The sequence below is a fragment of the Cricetulus griseus genome, chromosome 2, assembly GCF_003668045.3.
Source record: "Cricetulus griseus strain 17A/GY chromosome 2, alternate assembly CriGri-PICRH-1.0, whole genome shotgun sequence".
NCBI lineage: Eukaryota > Metazoa > Chordata > Mammalia > Rodentia > Cricetidae > Cricetulus > Cricetulus griseus.
The window spans coordinates 431266247-431292114 of record NC_048595.1 but is presented as its reverse complement, the minus strand read 5'-3'; the positions used below and the strand labels follow the sequence as shown (position 1 = coordinate 431292114).

The 25868-nt window shown below is 42.8% G+C and overlaps 1 protein-coding gene across 1 annotated transcript in view; it reads right to left on the bottom strand.

The window, feature by feature from the left end:
* Nucleotides 1-25646, bottom strand: part of Sgpp2 (sphingosine-1-phosphate phosphatase 2) — a 106407-nt gene extending 80761 nt beyond the window's left edge. The window contains exons 1-2 of the mRNA XM_027397334.2: nt 25559-25646; nt 23927-23932 (exon numbers count right to left, since the gene is read on the bottom strand). Of these exons, the coding sequence (XP_027253135.2) occupies nt 23927-23932; nt 25559-25646 (94 nt within the window). The remainder of the gene's footprint in view (nt 1-23926; nt 23933-25558) is intronic.
* Between the last annotated feature and the right edge of the window lie 222 nt (nt 25647-25868).

Genomic DNA, 25868 nt, shown 5'->3' with positions numbered 1-25868 from the left:
TCATCATAGCAATAGTAACCCTAACAAAGACACCTTGTCAATTTGACCTTTCTGATGTTCCTTTCATGTGGCATACTTCTTCCCACCACTGCTCCTTTACTGTGTAACTCTCTACTTCTGGTATATTTTCTCCAACTTTCTGGCTTACTAAACTATTTACATTCTATAAAACGTACCACACATCTTGTCCCATAAGACTTGCTCAGAATGGAGGTCCTAGCTAGTGCATCAATGAGGCCGGTGATCAAGTCCATCTAGGTGGCCAGTGGGAAGATTTTAATGAGGGAACAAAGTTCAAAGCTTCAAATTCTACAGAGGTGTCCCAGAACAACGGCACAAAAGCCCCCATACTCATCAGTAGTTCAACAATAGTGGTTTTGTGTGACCTATTCATACTACAGAAACTACAAGTCTCTACCACTTGACCATTAGATGGGGGGCACCTTAGCAGTTGGTGTAGCAAGGGGCTTGTGGTCTTGGAATTCTGTTTGCTCTAGAGTTTTCTAGACCAAAAGTTGATGGGGAATGTCCTTCTCTGTATATGTTTATCTTATTGGTTGTTGAATAAAGTACTGTTGAAGAAGCAGGTTAGGCAGGACTAGGAGTCAAGGAGGATTCTGGGAAATGTAGTAAAAGGAAGTCTTGTGATACAGGCAGGAAGTGACATAGCAGGCAGACTCATATATAAGCAAGGGCAAGAAGGAAGTTGTTCCTTTTTTCTCTTCCTCCTGTTCTCTGCTCTGTAGCTGCCATGTGATTCTGGCAAGAGAAGATGCCAGCAGCTGGCATCTGATAAGAAAAGTCTTTATGGTTGATACTTAAGACTGAGCTAGCAAGTAAGAAATCCTAGTCAGTTGGCCAAGCAGCATTTGTACCTAATATAAGTCTCTCTGTGTTACTTGGAACCTTAACATGGCGGCGGGCGGAACTCAGGCAGCCTGGTGGAAAGCACCCATGTGGCAGCAGGGCTCTAGCGGATGGAGTAAAGATTTATTGTTACAAAAAGTAATTAAAATGTCTACCAAGGTCATGCAAGTGATGCAGATCAACAATGCCATTTCTGAAGTAAGACAAGAGTGGCGGGGACTGTGAGCACACTGTGCAGTAAGCAGGCTGCTACAATTGCAAGCAAGCCTCCTGCACTCCTGCAAAATAAGCCAGTACCATAACATTGCCTGTTTTCTTAAAAAGAGAGGATGAGGAACAGGAATAAGAGGAAGAGGAGGAGGAGAACAAGGAAGAAGAGGAAGAGGAGGAGGAATCGAGGAGGCAGCCGCAGCAGCCAACAAGAAATCTAACAAGGTTCCACTATTAAACCCACATGCCAGTAAAGTATGTCTGTGGTCAGCTTTTGATCCACCAGACCTTGGCTTGTGGCCCCTATTCTGTGGCTTAAGGAGGGTCACCCCACCCGAGTTAGGCTCTTTATAGCACCCTCACATATATGCAATGTCCATGCCCTAAGTAAGACAATCCAGGCTGACCTCTTTCTCAGAAGTACAAAGTCCAGAGTCTGGAAGGATCCTCTTTTCTGGTCACTGAACAGTTAATTATTTTTGGGTGAAAGTTTTGGCCAGAATTAACAGGAGCAGGGTGCCCACATGCTTGAAGCTTTATCTGATTATTCATGCTCACAATTCCTTTCCCACTTTAAAATTCTCCTAACTTACTATATTCAAATCCTAAGCATGAAATGTATATGTCACATACTGTAATAAAAAAAAATCTCCAAGGACTTTTTCCTCCTACAAAGTCCACATTTATTGTTTTCTTTCCTATACCCAAGACTTTCAGCTGTACCTAATTCTATGTTTGGTAAGCTCTAAACCCTCTAAACATTTCCATCAGGAGTCTTTGCATCGACTTCTTCCAAAATGTTGGTTTAGTGTTTTCCTGTGGGAGTTAAGGAATCTAAGCAAGGAAGAGCTGGTTCTGTTGTATTCTGATGATCCTTGAGAAATAATTTGTCCTTTTCACCCTTGTACTTGTAGGCATTCTGGATGGATGGAGTTGGGGGGAGGTTCTTTAAGAGCTGTGAGTGATTAGAACCCCATGGGCTCAGGTTCTAATCCAGGGTCTGGCACATTTTAGGCACCTCACAAATGTTGGTTGAATATTTATAGACTATTTCAGAATGAGATGTCCTCTATAACAGTGTTTCTCAATCTGTGGGTCCAGACTCCCAGAGGGATTGACTCTCATAAAAACCTGTATATCAGATATTTGTATTATGTCATTACGTCTCATAACAGTAGCAAAATTACAGTTATGAAGTAGCAATGGAATAATTTTATGGTTGGGGGCTCACAGTGTCAGGAAAGTTGAGAACCACTGCTCTAAAACATACTTTCCATAACAGGAGGCATTCAGATGAGGGGAGGATTGGCTGGTGGAGATGTTTTTTATGGGCATATTGAGTGATACAGACCACCTGCAGAAAGTCTACAAAATTCCTGCCAACGAGACCTTAGAAAACAGTACGGCAGAATACTTCAACATGCTACAATGCTGTATTTTCAAACATGTGACTGGTCCACTTGTCGGGGTCCACTCTTCAGAGATGGTTAATAAAAAAGAGATTTGGATTATCTGTGTGATGTGTGCCCTCTCAGTTCCCTCTACCCATATTCCACAAGAAATGAAATGTATCCCACAAAAGACCCTGTCTTAAAAGACATGTTGGCAAATGTCCTAAGAAACAACACCTGAAGTTAATCTCTACACACACACACACACACACACACACACACACACACACACACTCTGATTTTTCATATGAAAAATGTAAAAGAGAAGGGTGGGGAGAAGAAAGAAGTATTTAAAATATAGCATTATTTTTAAAGTATATTAGAAATATACATATCTCCCATAAGCATTATAATTATCCACTGTGTAATGAAAAAAACTTAATGGATTCCAAATGTCAAATGTAGAAGCTTGGTTCAAGAGTAGAAGGTCCCTTTTAACTATTCTTTTTATAGATTAAAGGAGAATGGAAGTACAATTTTACTGGACCAAAAAAAAAAAACAATAATAATTCATGGCAGTATCTCTTATTAAACAAGCCCTCTCCCAAGGAAAAAAACTAAATAAAAATATATCAAGAATAAATATTTGTAGTGAGATGTTAATCCACTTCCTTAAAGTCAAGAACAGGACAATTGTGTTTGCTATTGCTACTATTCAGTGTGAATCTAGAAGTTGTCACCTATGGGGGAAAAAAGAACATGAGAAAGAAAGAGGAGGGAAGGGAGGGAACAGGAAGAAAAGGAACATGAGGCAAGAGAAGAGAACAGGAAGAAGAACAGAGTTTGAAAGGCATAAGAATTGGAAAGGAAGAAAAATGAGGTTTTCATATTTCTTGATTTCATAGCAGATTCATAGAAATAAGAGGTAATTTACTTAATTCAACAAGTTGTCAAAGTCAAGACTCCAGGTTCAGCAGAAAGTAGCAAATGCAGAGTCAAAAATATTGTTTCAATAGGAACAGAAATAAGGTATCTAGGGAAAAAACTAGCAAAACTTTATAAGAAAATATTAAAATTCTACTGATGGGTATTAAAGAATCCTACCAAGTTTTGGGCATCAGAAGAGTCCCCACCATAAGGAGGCCAACTGTCCTTAAACTAACCTATAGTGTTACTGCAATTCTAATTAAAGTTACGTTAGAAGTAATACTACTTATAAATTATTTTATACTTAATAAATTAAAATTATCCTGGGCAGTGGTGGTGCACACCTTTAATCCCAGCACTCAGGAGACAGAGGCAGAGGCAGGTAAATCTATATGAGTTCGAGATCAGCCTGGTCTATAAGAGCTAGTTCCAGGACAGGCTCCAAAGCTAAACCAAGAAACCCTGACTGAAAAAAACAAAAACAAAACAAAACAAAAAGACCAAAAAAAAAAAAAAAAAGAAAAGAAAAGAAAAAAGAAAGAAGGAATAAAAGAAAGAAAAAGAAAAATATATTCATATTACTGAATTAGCTAAAACTGACTTTTCAAATTTTTAGGGAGAAAATATCCATTCAAGTTTTTTTTTTGATGGTACTATTTTAAAATAAAAGAACTAATTAAGAACGTTGCACAATGACAGTGTGATGTGATGCTCCCAAACTGACTCCTTTGCCAACCATTTTTCACTGTCACCAGATGAAGAGAGACAAAGATCAAATACAAAACATGTGTCAGACATGGCTTCGGGTGACCAAATCGCTAAAGTAGGTCCTACAACTATAAAAAAGAACACCCTAAAGCAACTTTTAAAGAAATAACAACAATAACAAAAACTACATGCCAAAATTTTACTAGAGGGCAGGGGGAGTATAACAACATCTGCTTTTTGAAAAGCTGTTTCTGAGCTCTCTAAGAACATTTTTTTTGCTTAGAGAGATCCTTTCTGACACCAGAATCCTTCAGTGCATTAAGAAATCCCCATTAGTGCAGAAGGACATTATGTTTTCTAAGCGGTCGGCATTTCCCGTGCCAGTTGGAAAGAGCCAGGGAGACACATTGTTACATAACGCTTCCTGGGTCTTTGGGTGAAGACCTGGGGCTCCATTCTCTTTCATTAAAGAGGGCTACAGGAAGACATCACAGGGATTGAGGAATACTCCCTCAAGGTCAGGGTCAGGACCACAGTTGACATTCGGGCCTTTGTTGCAAAGGTGTTGCATTAGTTACTTTTCTGTTGCAGTGATAAAATACCATGGCCATGGCAACTTACAAAAAGTTGATTTTGGTTTATGATTCCAGAGGGATTAGAGTCCATCATGATGTGGAGGCAGGCACAGTAGCAAGTGACAGACATGGGTTAGGAACAAGAAGCTCGGAGCTCACGTTTTCCAACACAAGCATGACAAAGAGAGAGTGAAATGGAAGCCACAGAGGGCTTTCAGTCTCAAAGCCCTCACCCAGGAATGTACTTCTTCCAGCAAGGCCACAGGCCCTAAACCTCCTCAAACAGCACCACCAACTGGGGACCAAGTGCTCAAATGACTGCGACTGTGGAAGACATTTGTCATTCAAACCACAATAAAAACAAAACAAAACAAAAAACTAACAATGCATTGATATTAGTTTGTTTGCTTGCTTTCTATTGTTGTGATAAAAACACCATAACCAAAAGCAATTGGGGAGGAAAGGGTTTATTTGGCTTACAAATTACACTCCACCATCAGGGAATACCAAAGCAGGAACCTGGCAGAAGAAACTGAAATAGAGGTCTTGGAGGAGTGCTGCTTACTGGCTGGCTTCTCATGGTTTGCTCAACCTGCTTTCCTACAGCACTCAGGACCACCTTTCTATGGGTGACGCTGCACCCAATGGGCTGGGTCTTCCCTCATCAATAATTAACCAAGAAAATGAATTGAGGTTCCTCTTCAAGGTAACTCTAGTTGTGTCAAGTTGAGAAAAAAAACCTAACCAGGATAATTAGTAATCTTAGTAATTGCCTAATCTTTTTCAAAGGCATAAAACATTCATAAGAGACTTTAAATAGAATGAAAATAGCTTAAAATATTCCTAAACATAAGAAACATTGAGTTTAAAAAAAAAAAAAAAGGTTCAGAATGTGCAGGTCTGTATCTCCACTCTCCTAGATGGAGATGGGAGGAGGGGACAAGTGAATCCCTGAAGTTCACAGCCAGGGAACTGGGTTTACACCGGGGAAGAAAACAATAACAAAAAAAAAGCCTATCTCAAACAAGGTGGATGGTGAGGAGCATCCAGGACTGTCTGTCTTCTGACATTCTCATGTACATTGCAGCACATGCACACGTACACACACACACACACACACACACACACACACACACACACACCGTGTACACATACACACAATATATGTGCAAATAAAATATGAAACAAAAATGCAAGACACAGAAAACTCTAGAGAAGGAAACAACAGCTTTATAACCTGTACTCAAAGAGAAACACTGGCAACATCTAGTTCAATATTTCAGACCTCTTAATATTTTATATGTCAATGCATATTTACATAGGTTTGATATTTGGGTCATATTATAAACTTCTCATTTCTGTCTTCCCTTTGCAGTCTTGTTCCCCTTCTCCTTTTAAGTCCTTAGTCTTCATTCTACTTTAGTGTTATATACGTGTATTTATAGACCTACTTTTTAAAATCTAGAATTTGCATATGGTGGAAAGCTTGCCATGTTTGTCTTTCTGAGTCTGCTTCATTTTTTTAATGCCATGACAATCTCCAGCTCCTCCCATTTTCCTGAAAAATGACATCATTTCATTTTTTATAGCTGAATAAAACTCCAGTGTGTGTGTGTGTGTGTGTGTGTGTGTGTGTGTGTGTGTGTGTGATGTGTGTGTTCACATTTTCTTTATCCATTCATCAGTTGACCGCCCTCTTAGTTGGGTCCATTACCTTGGCTATTGTGAGTGGTCCTGCAGTAAACGTGGCTATGTTCAGTAGCCATGGAAAGTATTATTTTGGTATGCTATGGTACAATGATTTGGGAGTACACACCCACCTTTGCTCCCTCTGGATTATAAGGAAGGCTCTATTTTTAATTTTTAGGTGTCTCCACACTACTTTCCACAGTGGCTGAGTCAGTTTACACTCCCATTAACAGTGTATGAGTGTTCCTTTTTCCTTTCCATCCTTGTTAGTGTTTATTGGTATTTCTTTTCTGAATGACTGTCACTCTGCCCAAGGGGAAGATGGAATTCCTGTGTTGTTTTGATACACCAATCCCCTAAAATTTTAATTATTTTCATGACCCTTTACTATCAAGTAATTATGTTTTCCTTTTATAGAATATAGTTGGAGAAAATAAAAATCTTCCTGTGTAGGTATTTGATAAACACTTCCTGGTGATAAAAGCCATGGAAGAATAAGAATCTAAGGACAAAAGGAACTGGAGGTTCTCCTATCCTCCTTGAAACCAGAGCAAGCCTCCACTGGGCTGAGTCAGCTTCTCTGGCCTAGTCCCAGCTCTAGTCATGGTAAGCTCAGTTTAAATAAAGCAGAATCAACTTTCATGTTTTATGTGTATCAGAACAATGATCTCCTTAATCATTTTTAATTTAAAATTAGCCATTCTTGACGCAACCACACAATGGCAGGGCAAGCTCTAAAAATCATATCTGCTGCTAAATTCTTTCTCCGAGCTTCTCTCTCTCTCTCTCTCTCTCTCTCTCTCTCTCTCTCTCTCTCTCTCTCTCTCTCTCTGTCTCTCTCTCTCTCTCTAGTTCAAACTAAACCAGTGAACATTATGAGCAAGAGTCATACATGGGTACAAAAACAGAAAAGCGCCCAGAGCTCGGCTGGCTCTTTTAAGAGGTTTCGTGGCCACAGGTGAATAGTGTGGGTGTTAAATTTCAGGGTGCCAGTGCTGCCATTAGATGCTCTGGGATGAGCAGAGAGGACCATGCACCCTGAACAGATGGAAGGGGAGAGGTGGAGGAGGAGATGACAAGGACAACAGTGGCAGAGAGCATGCCTAACGTACAAAGTCCCATCCCCAACACTGAAGTGAGTGAGTTCAGGCCAGTCTGCAAATTGGTGAGAGAGACTATGTCTACAATTCAAATTTTAAGAAGGGGTGACAAGGAGGGTGGTTGGCTGTGGAGCTGGAGAGATGGTTCAGTGGTTAAGAACACAAGCTGCTCTTGTAGAGGTCCTGGGTTTGATTCCCAGCAACCAACAGTGTCTCACAACCACCTGTAACTCCAGTTTCAGGATCTCTGGTGCTGTCTTCTGGACTTCACAGACACAAACTATACATGTAGACCAAACATCCATACACATAAAATAAATGTAAGAGTTTTGTTTTTGTTTTTTTAAAGAAGGCAGGGACCTAACAGCTCAGCTCAGTGGCAACAGTGGCAAAGTGTTTACCCAGGATGCAAATGGCTTTGAGGTTCAAATTCCAGCAAAACACACACACACACACACACACACACACACACACACACACACACACACACACACACACACACACATATGTATCCAGGAACACAATGCAGTGTGGAATTTGACCTCTTTGTAATACCAATTTGAAGTAGCTGAAGGAAATAAAACACTTAAAAGACTTGCAGCCATAAAAGAAGAGTCAAAAGCAAAGTTGAGGACAGTGTGCTCCTGCATGGTCTTTCACAGGCAGTCAGCAGGAGGCTGGCAACCAGCTGAGCCTATGGAAACAGCAGAGTGGCTGGACCTGAGACTGCTGGGAGCTCAAAGAGTGCCTGCCAAACATGTGAGGAAGAGGCGGGGACAATGGTTACATGGCAGGGGTGATTTTATCATCATCATCATCATCATTATCATCATCATCATCATCATCATTATTGTTTTGTTTTTTTTGAGACAGGGTTTCCCTGTATTGCTTTGGAGGTTGTCCTAGAACTCGCTCTGTAGACCAGGCTGGCCTTGAACTCACAGAGATCTTCCTGCCTCTGCCTCCCAAGTGCTGGGATTAAAGATGTGCACCACCAACACCCAGCTCTTACTAACTCTTAAAGCACTGAACAAGTTTCTCTTTTCAAACATAAGGTTTTTCCATTGTTAGTTATGAATCCAGTGAGTTAACCAGGCTTAGGACCAGTTGAAGTAGAAGAACAGCATTGGTTACAAGATATTTTTCTAAGTCTAGGCGAGGCTGATGTGTTCATAGAACTCCTTCTAACTTGTTTCAGGCCATGTAATCGGTGCCCACCTACACCAGGAATACTTGAAATGAGGATGAGAAGTACCAGTTCTCACCCCACTATGGAACTGAGGCACTGAACAGGAAATCAAGACTAGACAATTTATAACCCATTGTGTTGGGAAACTTTATACAGTTCCTTGTGGAACAAAAATTTTGAATACTATTAAGAAATGATGGGTGTCAGGGATACTCAGATAGAGGTAAGATTAAGTGACATTGCATGTTAGCCTCTTCTCTTTCCATTTATAATGATTATTCATAAATATACAACTCTAACTTAGGGGGACCATGATTCCATTCTGTCTGAGAGCACGTGTGATATGATCGTGGGAATGATGCTGCTCTGAAGGCAACCTCAGAGCCTGCCAAAGGATCATGTTTAAGAAAACATAGGCAGAGCTTCCAGGGTGTCACCATTCTCTGCAATGTACACAGAACCAATGCAATTTTTTTGTTTCACTGTTACAATTTGTGGGTAACACTTCTAAATATATATTGACTAATGTATGTTTTTGCCTGGCCATTTTAGATACCTCAATCCCTACTCGAGGTTCCTGACATACCACAGACATTTTATAAGACCCAAATGATAGGATTGACCTGGAAGTCACAGAAGGGAAGAGTACAGGTAATCAAGTGTGGTATAGTTACACCCACAGATGTTATTTATGCTTTATAACCCCCCCTTGTCCCTCAGACTACAAATACTTTTTTCCTTATAGGAAAAGATTAATAATATATTATTGATAAGATTTTGCTAGGTGATATACAGTAGAAAATTTGATAGACACACACATACACAACAATAGCAACAACAACAAAATATTGAGGTCAGGTGTGGTGGTACACACCTTTAATACCAGCACTCAGAAGGCAGAGGAAGGTGGATTTCTGTGAGTTTAAAGCCATCCTGTTCTACATAGCAAGTTACAGAAAATAAGGGTGATATAGTGAAATCCTGTCTTTAAATAAAAAATCCTAAGAAGCTAATAAGGAAAAAAAAAAACTACATAAGGATCACAGTGGAAAAGGGTAAGCAGAGTACATTTCCATGACATTATCAAAAAGACTGATATGATGACCGGCTAAAGTTAGTCAGTCTACCTTGCTAAAATAAAAGGAATGAGAAAATGGAGTAATGGAATATTTTATTTTGCTATCAAATTGCCATTACTTTCCTTTAAAAAATAATATTTCACTAATGGATCCCCAAATTAGTTGGCAGAAATATACAGAGAGAAAAGATATTTTATGCACATTGTACCTATCTACAAGATGATAATTGCAAAATGGAAAAAAGAAAAGGTAACCCAGAAGGCCATTACAGTCACTTGTAGGAAGGTGTTTGACATTACTGGCAACAGACTAAATTAATACTATGTGCCTCCTGATACAAGCCATGAGCAAGGACACAGGCCCCAACCAGTGTGCTCCTGTTGAACAGGAAGAAATGCGATACTGAGGCGGTGGCAGGCAAACCCATGCCGAGGGACTCTGTGGAAAAGAACTTGCCTGGACTCTGAAAGTATTGAAGTCAGAGAAGACAATGAAGGAATGAAGAATTGATCCACACTGGGTTAAAGGGATGCGCCAGCACCTCAGATTTTATGATCCTGGATTAGAGCCCAGAAAAGCAAAATGATGTCAGCAAGATCTGAAGGTCCACAGGTCACACACTAACTACTTCCCGATTTGGATGATTGCACCATGTTTTAAGAATTACATTTCCTTATTATTTTTGTTATTTATTGTGTGTATCAGCATATGGGTGGATGTGCATGCCCCGTAAGCATGTGGAGTCCAATGAGAACCTGCAGGAGTTGGTTCTCTCTTTCTACCTGTGGGTCCCAGGTATTTACCTCAGATCATCAGCTCTGCAAGTGCCTTTACCTGCTAAGCCATCTCATTGGCCTGCCCCATAGTCTTATATGACATTAACTGTTGTAATTTTTAAAAGTGTCATGCTCGAGAAAGACACCATAGACAGAGCTTGGCTGGAGGTTTTTTGCTTTTGTTTTTTAATTGGGGGAAAGGGAAAGGGAAAACGGGGAGGGGAGAGGGGAGACTGGCCTCTGGGGACAGGAATAGCAGAAGAGAGGTGGGGGTAGAGACAGAGACAGGCAGAGAAGAGGAGAGAGAGAGAGAGAGAGAGAGAGAGAGAGAGAGAGAGAGAGAGAGAGAGAGAGAGAGAACAAGATGGGAGGTAGGCAGGGCCCTTTTAAAAGGGAAAACAGTGAATGCGCACAGGTGGTGCTCTTAGTGGTTGTATTCTGGTGGAACCCCAAGGGCAGGCCAGATGCCTTTTATACAGATGCCTGAATATTAACACTAATGTGAGGTGAAAATTTTTTGGAGAGAATTTTTGACATTCGGTCAATAGATTATGGCACTATTTTTTGGTTGGGTTTTTAAAATTTAAATTAGAAACAAGTTTGTTTTACATGTCGATCCCAGTTTCCTCTCCCTCCCCTCTTCTCCTGCCCCCCACTAACACCCTATCCCATCCCTTTTCTGCTCCTCAGGGAGGGTGAGGCCTTCCATGGGGGAATCTACAAAGTCTATCATTTGGAGCAGGGCCTAGGCCCTTGCCCCATGTGTCTAGGCTGAGAGAGCATCCCCCTATGTGGAATGGACTCCCAAAGTCCATTAGCATACTAGGGATAAATACTGATCCACTACCAGAGGCCCCATAGACTGCCCAGGCCTCTTCACTGACACCCACATGCAGGGGGTCTGGGTCAGCCCCATGCTGGTTTCCCAGCTATCAGTTTCCCATGAGCTCCCCTTGTTCAGGTCAGCAGTCTCTCTGGGTTTCTACAGTATGGCGCTATTTTTTTTTTTATAATTACTTAAGCCTTGAAGCTATTTCAAAAGAAAATATAAAAGAAAAACTTCAGGCTGGAGATGTAGCTCAGTTGCTAAATGTTGGTCTAGCATACACAAGGTCCTGAGTTCAAGGCCCAGCACCATACAAACTGGACATGGTGGTGCATGCCTATAATCACAGCAACGGGAGGTTGGCACAGGAAGATCAGAATTCGAGACTACCTTAAGCTAAGAAGAGAGTTTGAGGCCAGTCTGGGCTGCACAGACCTTGTCTCAAACAAAAGGTAAGGATGTTGCTGATGGCTTTTAGTCACAGTAGCCCAAATGGCTACACACAGTGATATGGATAAATGGCCATTCATTCATGCAACGGATGCTATATAGCATGAAAAATGAAGACACTACTGAGACTTCAAGATAAGGTGAAATGAATTCATCAAGATAGAATGATAGGTCAAAGTTACCAGGTGAGGAGAATTGCAGCAACTAATGGGAGCCTCGGAGAGACTTGTGAAACTCTGGAATGTTGTGTAACTCCACCTGAGAGATGAAGACAGCTAGATGATTTATCAAGCTGTTCATCTACCATCTCTGCTATTGCTACATGAAAATTACAACATAATTTAAATAATAACATTGACAAGGAAAGATAATTTCTAAGAGCTGACAGGAAGCCAGCAGACTTCAGTGACATCTGGGAGCAATGACTGACATTTTCGGAAAGGTGACTGGGCAGAAGGGAAGAAGTGAAAGTGCCCAGAGCTGTTAAGTCTTCGGCTATCCAGTCTGAAGCACTGGATACACACTGAAATGATTCAAAATCATATATTATGAATCCATTATAAAGTAAAACATTAAACCATTAAAATAATACAGTTACTAGGCAAGGATATGGCAAACATTTATGATACAGGTAGATGGGTGAATTCCATATTACTTATATGTTCTATACATTAGAACAGTAGTCTAGAAAAATGTCTGTGACTTTCTCCTATGGGGTATGCCATTGTGACAAGACTTTGATTTTCTTCCTTATTTTAGTGTCTTCCACTATATCTGACATAAACATGTATTATCTTAGTGGCTGAAAATTATAAAAATCAGTCTCCTCACTAGAGATGTGACTAGCATACATAAAGCCCCAAGTTCAATCCCTAGTTCTTCCTAAATCTAACCCAAGGTTGGGAGTGTTTGTCTGCAATCCCAGCACTCTGGAGGCCGAGCCAGGAGGATCAGAATCAGAAGACACTGTGGGCTTCTTATTGAGTTGGAGGCCATCCTAGGCAACACAAGTCTATCTTAAATGACAACAAAGTTTAATTTAAAAAATTGATATCTTAATGAACCTGATAACAGTGACTCCTAGGACACAGCCAGTAAGACAAAACAACAGCCCACAGAATGGGAAAAGATCTTCACCAACCCCACATCTGACAGGTTGATCTCCAAAATACACAATGAACTCAAGAAGCTAGCCACCAAAACACCAAACAATGAAACTAAAGAGTGGGACGCAGAACTAAATAGAGAATTCCCAACAGAGGAATCTAAAATGTCTGAAAGACACTTAAGAAAGTGCTCAAAATCCTTGGCCATCAGAGAAATGCAGCTCAAAACAACTCTGAGATACCACCTCACACCTATCAGAATGGCTAAAATCAAAAACACCAATGACAATCTATGCTGGAGAGGATGTGGAGAAAAAGGAACACTCCTCCATTGCTGGTGGGAGTGCGAACTTATAAGACCACTTTGGAAATCAGTATGGGGGTTCCTCAGGAAAATGGGAATCAGTCTACCTCAAGATCCAGCAATTCCTCTCTTGGGCATATACCCAAATAATGCACGTTCGTTCAACAAGGACATATGTTCAACCATGTTCATAGCAGCATTGTTTGTGAAAGCCAGATCCTGGAAGCAACCTAGATGCCCCTCAACTGAAGAATGGATAGAGAAAATGTGGTACATTTATACAATGGAGTACTGTACTATTCAGCAGAAAAAAGCAACGGAATCTTGAAATTTATAGGCAAATGGATGGAACTAGAAGAAACCATCCTGAGTGAGGTAACCCAGTCACAAAAAGACAAACATGGTATGTACTCACTCATATATGAATTTTAGACATAGAGCAAAGGATTATCAGCCTACAATCCTCTTCACCAAAGAAACTAGGAAACATGAAGGACTCTAAGGGAAAAATGCATGGACCCCAGGAATGGGAAGGGGCAAGAACTCCTGAGCTAATTGGGAGCATGAGGGTAGGGGAGAGGGAGCTGCCAGAATGAGAGGAGGAGAAGAGGAGAGGAGAGGAGAGGAGGAAATAGAGGAGCAAAAATATTGAGTTGGGGGAAGAATAGAGGACAGCAGGATGAGAGATACCATATTAGAGCGAGCCATTACAGGTCCGAGGAGAGATCTGGCACTAGGGAGATTTCCAGAGACCTACAAGGATGACATGAACTGAAAATCCAGGCAATGATGGAGAGGATAAACTAAACGCCCTTCCCCTAAAATGAGATTGATGACTACTTTTTATGCCATCCCAGAGCCCTCATCCAGTGGCTGATGGAATAGAGGCAGACACCCACACATATACACTGAACTGAACTCTGGAACTTAGTTGCAGAGAGGGAGGAATGAAGATCAAAGGGGTCAGTACCAGGTTGCTGAAACCTACAGAAACAGCTGGCCTGAACAAGGGGAAGCACATCAACCCCAGACTGCTGTCTGGGAGGCTAGTATAGGACTGATCTAGACCCCTGAACATGGATGTCAATGAGGAGGCCACTGCACTCTAGGGGGGCCCCTGGTGGTGGATTAGTATTTTTCCCTGGTGTAAGAAGGGACTTTGAGAGCCCATCCCACGTGAAGGGATGCACTCTTGGCCTGGACACATGGGGAAGGGCCTAGGCCTGGCCCAGGATGATGCAATGGACTTTGGGGAGCCCCCATTGAGGGCCCTACCCTGCCTGGGGAGTGGAGGGAGGGGGTAGGTTGGGGGTGAGGGAGGAGGTATGGGGGTAAGGGGAGGGAGAGGGAGAAGGGATTGATGTGTGAAACAAGCTTGTTCCTAATTTGAACTAATAAAAAAAATGTTATCTTCTTAGCTAAAGATCACCAAAAGACCAAAGTTTAAAAAGAGGAGGAAAGCGCCAAACATTAACAGAGCGCCCATTCACTTCATACACACACACACACACACACACACACACACACCAAAAAGAAAACAAAAATCTTTGATGTTCTATTTCACAGCCACCTTTGAAGTCGTTTTTCAACAGAGGACCAATCCTTTTCCTGAGCATTAAACTCCAGGCTCCAGCTGCCCAGGGCCTTCTTTTTCTGCCTTCATTACTCTTTCTCAGACCCCCAGCAATCTCTGCTTTATTTAACTCTTTCCCATAAAATTCTCTGGAAACATTTTTTTTCACTATTTAGAGAAATCAAAACACACCCAAAGAATGTAGACAGGGCTTTTTTTTTTTTTTTTTTTTTTTTTTGTAACAGTGCTATTACCACATAACCAGCACTAATGGGAGCAACAAGGAAGCTGAGGCTAACCTCCAAGGGTGTGGGCTGCAGAAGTAGTATTCAAGATGGCTGCAAGACACTATTTCTCTTTCCCCAGACTCCCAATCCCCACCCCAAGATCTTGGGCAGCCAACCTCAGCTCTTCCCATACAGTGCAGCCCAAGCCTGCGGATTTTCCTCTCTAACACACTTTGCCAATCAGCCCATCCCATACTGAAGCAAGAGAAGACATCAGAAATGTGAATTGTGGTCTTGACTGGAAATTTTTTCAATCTTTTATTTTCCTAACATGTGGAATGTATTTCACCAGGCAAGTAGAATAATGAAGACCAGTGGATGCTCCAAATGCCAGCGCATTCGTAGATCTCTGACATAGATAGGAACACTCTTAATGGGTTGCCTGGAAACTGGGACAGTATTTTCTCCAAAGAAAATTGTGTGCTACATCAAATGCAAGAATGCCTTGGCTTAAGATCAACTCTTATCAGGGCACCAGGAGATTTAATCATTGACAAAAACTATGGCAACAGAAAATGCAATTGCTTTTTAAGCATGTAGAAATGTTGACACCTTAATTCCCTAGGTGAAGGAAATCCGAGTTAGACCTAGCTTACCGTTAATGCACTTAGTAAAACACAGTCACTGACTATCATTCTATCAGTCTGACAGATGTTTCACCACCAACCACTTTCAGCAATGTGTACACTCCCCTTACTGTTGTCCAATGGAAGAAATGAAAACAATTCAAAGTCATTCATTTATCAAAACCCTTCCTTGGTTTCCTGGATGAAAAGGTAGAACCAGCCCTGGAAACACTGTAAAGCTAAAGGAAGATGCAACCAGGTGAGTGTTCAGGCATGAAGAAAGCCACACCCTCCATTGAGAAAGGAGAGGGCAGGTGCTGATGCTGATGCCATGTAGGGGAAGGGTGAGCGTCACATACCATCCATCAAGCTTCCATTTGTTATGTAGTATAGAGACACAGTTCAGTATAGAGTTTTTCCTAGAATGCAGGATGCCCTAGTTTCAATGCCTAGAATCACACACACACACACACACACACACACACACACACACACACACACACACACTAAATTTGCTATATTGCAGGTACATATTAGGCTTGGGGGTATACAGGTAAGCAAAGAGATGTAAGCCTAATCGATTCCCATTAGTCCTCTCTACCTCTATCTAGTCCCAGCCCAACAAAAGTGAGAAAGGATCCCAGCACAGGGGATGTCATGGATGAGGAGCCTGAGTGTGAACCATAAAACCCATGCTTTAATAAGCTAAAAAGGCAGACTTGGGAGGCTGGGAATATGCATCCCTGAGGCTTGCTAGCCAGCCAGTCTGGTCTACTTGTTTAGCTAGAGGCCAGTGAAGACCCTGCCTCGAAAATAAGTGGAGGGCTGCTGGGAAATAATCCTTGAGGTTATCCCATGGCTTCCTCACATATGTATACACATGTGAACTCAAGCTCACATGTGCACCCACACCCACACCCACCCACAGACCCCCCCCCACTAATTCCATAGCAATTACATACAATGCTATAAAGTGGGGCTACAGAGATGACTCAGCAGTAAAGAGCACTTACGGAAGATTGGGGTTCTGTTCCCAGCACCCCGTGGTGGCTCACAACCACCTGTAACTCCAGTTCCAAGGAATCCAATAAAGTCTCTGATCTCTAGGGGTGCACAGTATACATACATATACTCAGGTGCATAAATATATGCCCACATTTTAAATAACTAAATCTTTAATTTTTTTACATTACCAAAGAAGTTTGTTTTATAAAATCATTAGATTGGGCTGGAGAGATGATGGCTCAGAGGTTAAGAGCACTGCCTATTCTTCCAGAGGTCCTGAGTTCAATTCCCAGCAACCACATGGTGGCTCACAACCATCTATAATGAGATCTGATGCCTTCTGGCCTGCAAGCATGTATGCAGATAGAACACTGTATACATAATAAATAAATATTTTTTTTAAAAAATCATTAGATTACAAAAGCACATGGTTGAGGAAAGAGACTTTAGTAAGAACTATGCCAGAGGGTGGGATAACCTGAGAGCAAAACACAAAACTGAAAGGAGACAACTGTGAGGTTGCCCTCTTATGTAGTAGCTATAGTCAATAGTTTTTCACAGGGATATGGCATAGGATTCCATTTATTCACAGACTTTTTGGTTTTCTTTCTTCCTTTCTTCCTATCTTCCTTCCTTTCTTTCTTTCCTTCTTTTTTTTTGTTTTTTGAGACAAGGTTTCTCTGTGTGGCCCTGGCTGTCCTGGAATTCACTCTGTATACCAGGATGGTCTTGAACTCACAAAGATCCACCTGCCTCTGCCTCTGCCTCCTGAATACTGGGATTAAGTGAGTATAACCATGCCCAGTTCCCTTTCCACAGTCTCCAGGTGGGGGTTTTCTACCCCAACACACAGCAGTTTTGACAGCTTTCACTCAGCTCCCATCTGCACTCTGAGCTTCTCCCTCTGCTCTTCCCACTGCTCCACGCAGAGCTCCCTTCTCCACCTCAGCACCTGCTTTCTGATTGCCTTTTCAGCCTGAAGCTTCCTCTTAAATGGCATCTCCTCTCTTTCCTGGAAGTTCATCAGCAAGATCTCCCTAAGTCCTTGTGTCTGGGTCTTGTGTTCTGGCTCCCTCAAGTGAGCAGAGGGATTTAACCCATTACTCCTATTAGCAAGCTGATGGATTTTATTAGTCAGTACCCAACAGACTGATCCCAGATGGATGAAACTCATGCTTGGCCATTTCATAAGATGCCGTCCAGCTTGTTATCCAGTCAGCTTGTAGCTATAATGATGGCCCCATAATCCACAACGTGATGGCCTGCATCTTAAGAAGCCATTTGCATGAGAAAGACAACATACCATGAAGAACCCCAAAGAGACATTAAGATCTGCTTTCAGGGTTAGTCCTACTGCTGTTTGTATCTGACAAGTCTCTCCTAATTCCTGTTTGAGCATTACCATAAATCACATACTCTTTTCCATGGAGTCAGGGATTTCCCTGAAATCCCTTCTTAAATCACTGTTCTGTTACTAATAACTTGCCCTGTGGAATGAAACTGATTCACCATCCTCAAGTCCTTACGGTGAAGTCCAAAATCAGCTACACTAAGAGTTCAGCCCACAGCTCTGCTTTTAGTGTAACCTGCCAGTCAGAAGGGCTACACCAAGGTTTTTGTTGCACCAATGCTGGACATTTTTCATTCTCTCTTTCGAATCCACTTCCATTTTTTTTTTCCCAGAGAAGCTCAGCTTTATGGACAGAATTGGCCAGATGTCCAATATCCTTAGATGTGGTAGTTTGAATATAATTGGCCCCCACATTCCCATAATTCATAGGGAGTGGCACTATTAGGAGGTGTGGCTTTGTTGGTATGGGTATGGCCTTATTGGAGGAAGTGTGTCACTGTGGGGATGGACTTTGAGGTTTCACATATTTAGGATACTGTCCAGTGTTTCAGTTGACTTCCTGTTGCCTCCAAGTTCTAGGACTCTCAGCTATTCCTCCAGCACCATGTCTGCCTGCACGCTGCCATACTCCCCGTCATGATTATAATGGACTGAACCTCTGTGACTGTAAGTGAGCCACCCTCAGTTAAATGTTTTCTTTATAAGAGTTGCTGTGGTCATGGTGTCTCTTCACAGCAATAGTAAACCCTAACTAAGCCACTGGATATTCTAATGGAATCTGGCCAAAGGGGTGCACTGACAGGATATGATAAATGGGGTACACAGAATATAAAATCAACATGTATTTCCCCATCCTTTTCCTTGCTGTGATTACCTCTCTCTACAAAGTCTTTCTATGTGTAATTACGTGTGTGTGTGTGTGTGTGTGTGTGTGTGTGTGTGTGTGTGTGTGCGCGCGCGCATGTGCGTGTGTTGCTGGATCAAATCCAACATTTTCATGCTCAGCCAGGCACGGAACTATTACCCTCCTCAGGCCACCGTCTCTGCTCTCAGCCTCAACAGCTATTAGGTACCTGCTCAGCTGCCCTTGGATGTGGTGTTAGAAACCCCGTTCTCTCCCCTTGCACACTGAGGCTGCTGTCTTCAGATGCTTCATTTTCCCATGCTGATTTTTCTCTTACCCTGCCTACATATTCATAATGGATTCCCTATCTGAACTATCAATTAGCCTCCCATGTGTTGAATCTTAAATAGGTTTTATTTTTATTTTTAGAGCAGTTTTAAATTTACAAAAAAAATTTAGGAAGCTTGATAGAATGGCCACCTTCCCTCTATACGTTCTGCTGCCAACCTACACGGGTACTGACATTCTAAATTAGTATGACACATTTGCTTCAAAATAGGTGCTTTATAATTATCCAAAGCCCATACTCTACGCAAACTCCTCTAATTTTCAAGTAAGGTCTAGCATTCTGCCCTGCAGTCCCATCCAGGGCTTTTTCTCTCCAGTTTCTTAGGCTCTTGACTATGACCGATTCTTGTTTTTGATCACCTCTACAGTTCCGAAGAACACTAGCAGGATTTGCAGACTGGCAGTCACTGTGTGTCAAGAGATACAATTTAGATAACCATCAAGAGTCTACACTGTCAATACGACTTTCACTGTTGGCACTGACCTTGATCACCCAGACAGGATAGTGTCTGCTATTTCTACACTGTAATGTTCCTTTCCCCTCTCTTCTTTCCATTATATTCTCTGTAAGCTCCTATGCACAGGCCACATTTTAAGAGGGGGTGAGGAGAGGTTTGAAGCAATAGCTTAACAGCTGAAAAGCTCACCTTTCAAACAGCAGGTCCTGAGTGTTTGATCCCTTGAACACTGGATATGGGTGGTACCTGTTTGTAATGCCAGCCATGGGCACAGTGGGGATACAACAACAACAACAAAAATATTCCTGAGGCTCACTGACCAGTCAGTCAGCCTAGCCTATTTGCTAAGTTCTGGGCCATTCGAGACTCTGTTTAAAAAACAGGTTGACCTCTGGGCTCCATCCCCACCCTCACATATACATTCACCAGCACGTGCACGAGCGCACACACACACATACCACACACACACACACACCACACACACACACACCACACACACACACACACACACACACACACACACACACACACACACACACACACACCACACACACACACACACACACACACACGATGCTAGGGATGTGGCTCAGCAGTTGAGTACTTGCATAGTATGCTTGACACCCTGGGTTCCAACTTCAACACTGCAAAAAGTTAAAAAATATAAAACAGAAGCAGGCTTGTTGCATCTCCGTAAATGGGGAGTAGAGCTTTTGTGAGGTTTTTTTTTAATTGAGATAAGATATTCATATGACTTATCATTCTAACTTTTTAGGTGTTTCAATTGCCCCTTTGAAGTAGAATAGTCATTTCCTGATGGTACTGATCTCATGATAATCTTGTTATCATTCACCCAAAGTGACACAAGTCAAGTTTTAGCACATGAGGAACTTCATGTAAATGAGCTTCTCTCATTTTCTTATCCATTTGATTTATTTTCTTTAAAGTTTTTTTTTTTTAGATTTACTTATTTATTGTGTATACACCAGATCTCATTATAGATGGTTGTGAGCCACCATGTGGTTGCTGGGAATTGAACTCAGGACCTCTGGAAGAGCAGCCAGTGCTCTTAACCTCTGAGCCATCTCTCCAGCCATTGATCTATTTTCTTTAAGCCTAACATGAGACATCAAGGTCTCTACTAGGGAGCCAAGTTCTACCTACCATTGTCTCTTGTATTCATTCTTTTTCGAAAGAAACATTATTTGTTTCATGTGTATGGGTTTTTCATCTGTGTGTACATCTATGCAGCAAGTACACATGCCTAGTGACTATGGAAGCCAGAAAAGGGTTTTGACTCTCCTGAAACTGAAGCTACAGACAGCTGTGAGCTGCCATTTGAGTGCTGAGAATTGAACTCAGGTCCTCTGGAAAAGCAGCTAGTGCTCTTAACAGCTGAGACATCTTTCTGGCCCCCGCATTTGCCTTCTAATTTTTCTTCATGTTGCTATTTTCATTTGAGCTCTCCTAGGGCCCAGGATCTAAATTTCATTAATCTTTGTGTCTCGGAGATGGATGAATGTCCCAGAAACATAGCAGCTGATCAATAAATGGCTGTAAATGTGAGAAACAAAGAGGAGATGCAAATACAAGTGGCCTACTTATTCCAAAGAGGAGAGAGCTCCTTAAGGTGTCACCTTGGCAAGGAGTGGGAAGTGTGTGCTCCTGTTTGGTCACCCCTATTACAACCTGACTCTGGGATCATTTGGTTAAGCATGTGAAAATCATAACTTATATCTATATCTTTCACCCACGTCTGGACATTTAAATTAGATTACAAGTGTTATATGGAAATGCATTCACATAAAGATGCTATTATTTTTCAAGTGAAAACTAGCAACAATCTAAAGGCCCGGCAATAGACCAATGGAATTGCAGGCAACCCATGAGATAGAGTAACAAGAAGCCATTAAATATCAGGTTGAACTCTGCTTGAGCTGTTATTGGGCATTACAAGGGCATGGGTAAGTTTTTCCTTCGTGATTTCTCAAATTTCTCCTCTGAACAGTGATAACACCTGCACTACTCAGCAGAAAAAAAATGGAATCTTGAAATTCGCAGGCAAATGGATGAAGCTAGAAGAAACCATTCTGAGCAAGGTAACCAGTCAAAAAAAGACAAACATGGTATGTGCTCACTCATATGGATTTTAGACCTAGAGCAAAGGATTAGCAGCCTAAATCCACACCAGAGAAGCTAGGAAACAAGGAGGACCCTAAAGAGAGACATACATGGTCCCCCGGAGAAGGGGAAAGGGACAGATCTCCTGAGCAAATTGGGAGCATGGGGGGAGGGGAGAGGGAGCTAGGAGAATGAGAAGGGGAGAAGAGTAGGGGAGAGGAGGACATGAGGGATCAAGAAGGTTGAGTTGGGGGAAGAATAGAGGAGAAAAAGATAAGAGATACCATAATAGAGGGAACCATTATAGGTTTAAAGAGAAATCAGGCACTAGGGAATGTCCAGAGGATGACACCAACTAACAATCTAAGCAAGAGTGGAGAGGCTACCTTAAATGCCCTCCCCTGCTAATGAGATTGATGACTAACTTATATGCCATCCTAGAGCCTTCATCCAGCAGCTGATGGAAGTAGAAGCAGACACCCACAGCTAAACAGTGAACTGAACTGGAATCCAGTTGCAGAGAGGGAGGAATGATGAGCAAAGCGGGTCAAGACCAGCTGACCTGAACAAGGGGGTTATTATGATGTCTTGTTAAATAACCTTATGATGTCTGTATGTTGTTGTTGTTTGGTAGATTTCATTTATTTATTTATTTATTTATTTATTTATTTATTTATTCATTCATTTATTTTTGAGACAGGGTTTCCCTGTATAGCCATGGCTGTCTTGGAACTCCCTCTATAGACCAGGCAGGCCTCAAACTTAGAGATCCACTTGTCTCTGCCTCCTGAGTGCTGGGATTAAAGGCATGTGCTACTATGGCCCAGCTTGGAACAAAGTATTTTTCAAAGCAATCTGTGTTTGATTCCTACATAACCAAACTTGAGAATTATGTGTGAGCAGTTGTCAAAGGTCTTTACTGAGCATAGCAATGTTTGGAAAGTTCAATGTAATGATAAAGCAAGGCTATACAAAGCCCAAACACAACTGTGTTGGGCAAGATAGGGCGTCAGAAATCAAAATACTATTGTATCAAAGGTTGGCTTGACCTAAGAAAAAATAAACACAGTTCCATCCTGGCCTCTGCCTCCTATGTGGTCCTAGGATCCCTTCATGGAGCAGGACACTACCTCCCAAGGCCACTGAAGAAAGCCCTCTGACCATTAAGCCTGCAAACTTCATAAACAGCAGCTGGTAGCACCTCATTCTATCTCTTGCTCACCCTGTCCAGTCAGGTCTGATGCCTCACACCCTCCCAGCAAAGCACACACAAAGCCCTGCAATTTCTGCCCTAAATGTTTTAAGTTTAGACTCCAGAATCAAAAGATCTGACTTCCTGAAACCTCAGAGCAATCTGGATAGTTCTCAACAGTCATTCAACCCTAGGAACTCAGACCTACTGGGCAAAGTCTAAAGCCCAGCCCATTTTTTCAAGGATGTCTTTATGCAAACCAAGCCACACCCTAGCTTGTAAAAGATTTAGTTAAACTCTAACCTAAAAGTGTGTGGTATTATGAGAATTTGTATGGGAAGCCCTTATCTGTTCCCTTATTCACCCAGTCTAAGGATTACAATAAGTACAGAGAATGCAGAAAATGAATTAGATTCCTTGAGATCTGAAGTAACTCCAATGAAGGAATTAACTTCTCAACTGTTTGAAGGATCCTAAGTCAATGTCCCAGGGCTGTCTTCTAGGCTTTGTGGAAAAAAAATCATTTGGTATTTTAATTTGATCTTCAGTAGTCTGTGTTTAAAATCTTAAAAGCTATTGATTTTCCTACTGCAATCTATGCTTAGATAGCCACAAAATTCACAGAGCTTCAACTGGGTGAAGATCCAAGCAAAGAAAATGAGAAGAACAAACCAAGCTCCAGCATGGTTGGAGATTCCACTACAGGAGGAGGCTGGCTGCACTGGATCCCCACACAAAGGCAGTTACACAATGCAGTGCACTCTACAGGGAACACACCTCAAGAAGCAGGGAAACTGACAGAACCAGAGACAGCCTGGAGTGAGCAAAGGGCTAGCCCTTCAGAGCTGAAGGATGTCTGACTTGATGGTACACACCTAAAACCTCAGCTCTTGGGAGGCTAAGGCAGGAGTTTTACCAGTTCAAGGCCAGCCTGGGCTACATAATGAAACTCTCTGAAAAATTGCTGGAAGGTTGTTCAGCCACCACCTGCTTTATGAAAGCCAAAAGAGAAAGGAAGAGTTTTCATAATTGTCCCCTTAAAATCCTGTGAGTTGTCTGGGGGCAGGGATGAAATTACTCCTCTGGGGAAACTTTCCACGTATTTGTTAAGGGTTAAACTTCCCACTCTCTTAAACCTTTTAAAACACTCATAACCCCCCCCCCCTTTTTTTTTCAGAAGATCTCAAGTTAATTTTCTTCCTGTTACAGCCACTACAGGGATTTATTATCCTGAATTTTCAGTTTTCATTTACTTACTTCATGGCCTATCCAAGTCTGGGACCGGAACCAGATCTAGCTTGTTTTTAAGGGAGAACTTTACTGCAGAATGTGCAACCATGTTATCACCGAGGTTATCCAAAAAACAGTTTCAGTCCTCATCTTCCTGAATTATGAAGGACAGGTACAGAGGGGAGACAGATGAGAGACTAGCTGATGCTGAATGAAAGCCTGTGCAGGAAGTGCCTCCCCTGGGGGTGAGGCATTAGTCTTATGCATTGCCTTTTGGGACAAGGTGCTAGGAAAGACAGGGAACTAGAATTAATCTAAAAGCTATTCACATGCCACACAGCACAGTGAAATAAAGTGAACATATTGTGAAGAAAAATTTCTCTAGATGAGAACACACAAGCAGCCCACTGCCACCTTTCCAAATGAATTCTGTAACTCAAAGCCATCAGTATTCTAGCCTACCCAAGAGCCAGGTTCTTAACTAGTTATCTATTCACAAGGATTTATCGCCTGGGGGGGTGGTCTGGGGGGAGGGTAAGGTAGAATTGCGTTTGTCCTGGTTTGTCATTTTCTGCTTAGCCAAAGCAAAGGGCAGCTGCTGGTGGTGTTCAAGTGACACAAGCTTCCGTAGCTGCCATCTGCCGCCTGCCTGGTCCTTCCAGCCTGGAGGAGTCCCTGTGCACTGCAGAACGCAAGGCTGCAGTAGAGTTGTGTAACCTCTCTCGGAATGTATAGCGTTCACGGAAAAGGCCACTAGGGCCAGTCACGAAAGAACAACCAGGCTGGAAGGCCCCCAAGACTAGGGGATATCGGGAGGGAGACCTGCTGGACCCCCATCCCTGAGGGTGGCTGGAGGTGGGGCTGTGAATCCTCTGAGGAGGAGCCCAGGGCTGGTGATGTGCGATGCAGAACGTGCGACTCCTGAAATCTGTGAGGAGCAAAAGGAGGATGCGGTAACAACCTAAGGATTCTGGGGGAGTTCTCAGCCTGTGTCCCGGGGAAGTGCCAAGGACATCCCCACTCCGCTTTTCAGTTACGCAACACTCACACTTTGGGCAGAATCTACTGAAACACGAACTTTCTCATTAAAGTAATTAAAGTATAAAGTCTCTAAGGCTCTGAGTGTTGTCTGAAAAGGAGCAGCTGCCACCTGCAGCGATAGAAGGTGGCATCCTGTGACTGTCGCCCGCCGTATCCTCCCAAGGGTGGATGCCGGGTGGCGATGGATGGCGCCCGCCAGTCCCCATCGCAGGTACGCAGGCGGCCGTCTCCCTCCTCCCCACCGCAGACACCTGCCCGCGGTTACCTGCGGGTTGGCGGGGATATGCGCGACTTCGGGGACCCGCGTCGCCCTTTCCGAGGGACCCGCGCCGTTCTCCCGAGGACTGTCCTCCCGCGCCGGGAAGAGCCCGCAGCGGCGCTGGAAGCGCGCCACAAGCTGTGAATCCTGCAGACTCCGCAGCAGCTCAGCCATGGTGAGCCGGGACCCCGCTCTTCCTCCGACCTGCAGCCACGCGCGTCCCTGTCCTCGGCGTGCGCCCTGGCCTTGCCTACCGCAGCCCGGTGCTCCCAGCGCAGGGCGGGCGGGCGGGGCGCAGCGCCAGCTAACAGGTGCGCCGCCCGGGTCCTAGCGCCCGCCTTTCACTTGGGGAAACCCAGGTGATGCCTCCACCTTGCGCGCCACGCCCGCCCCTTC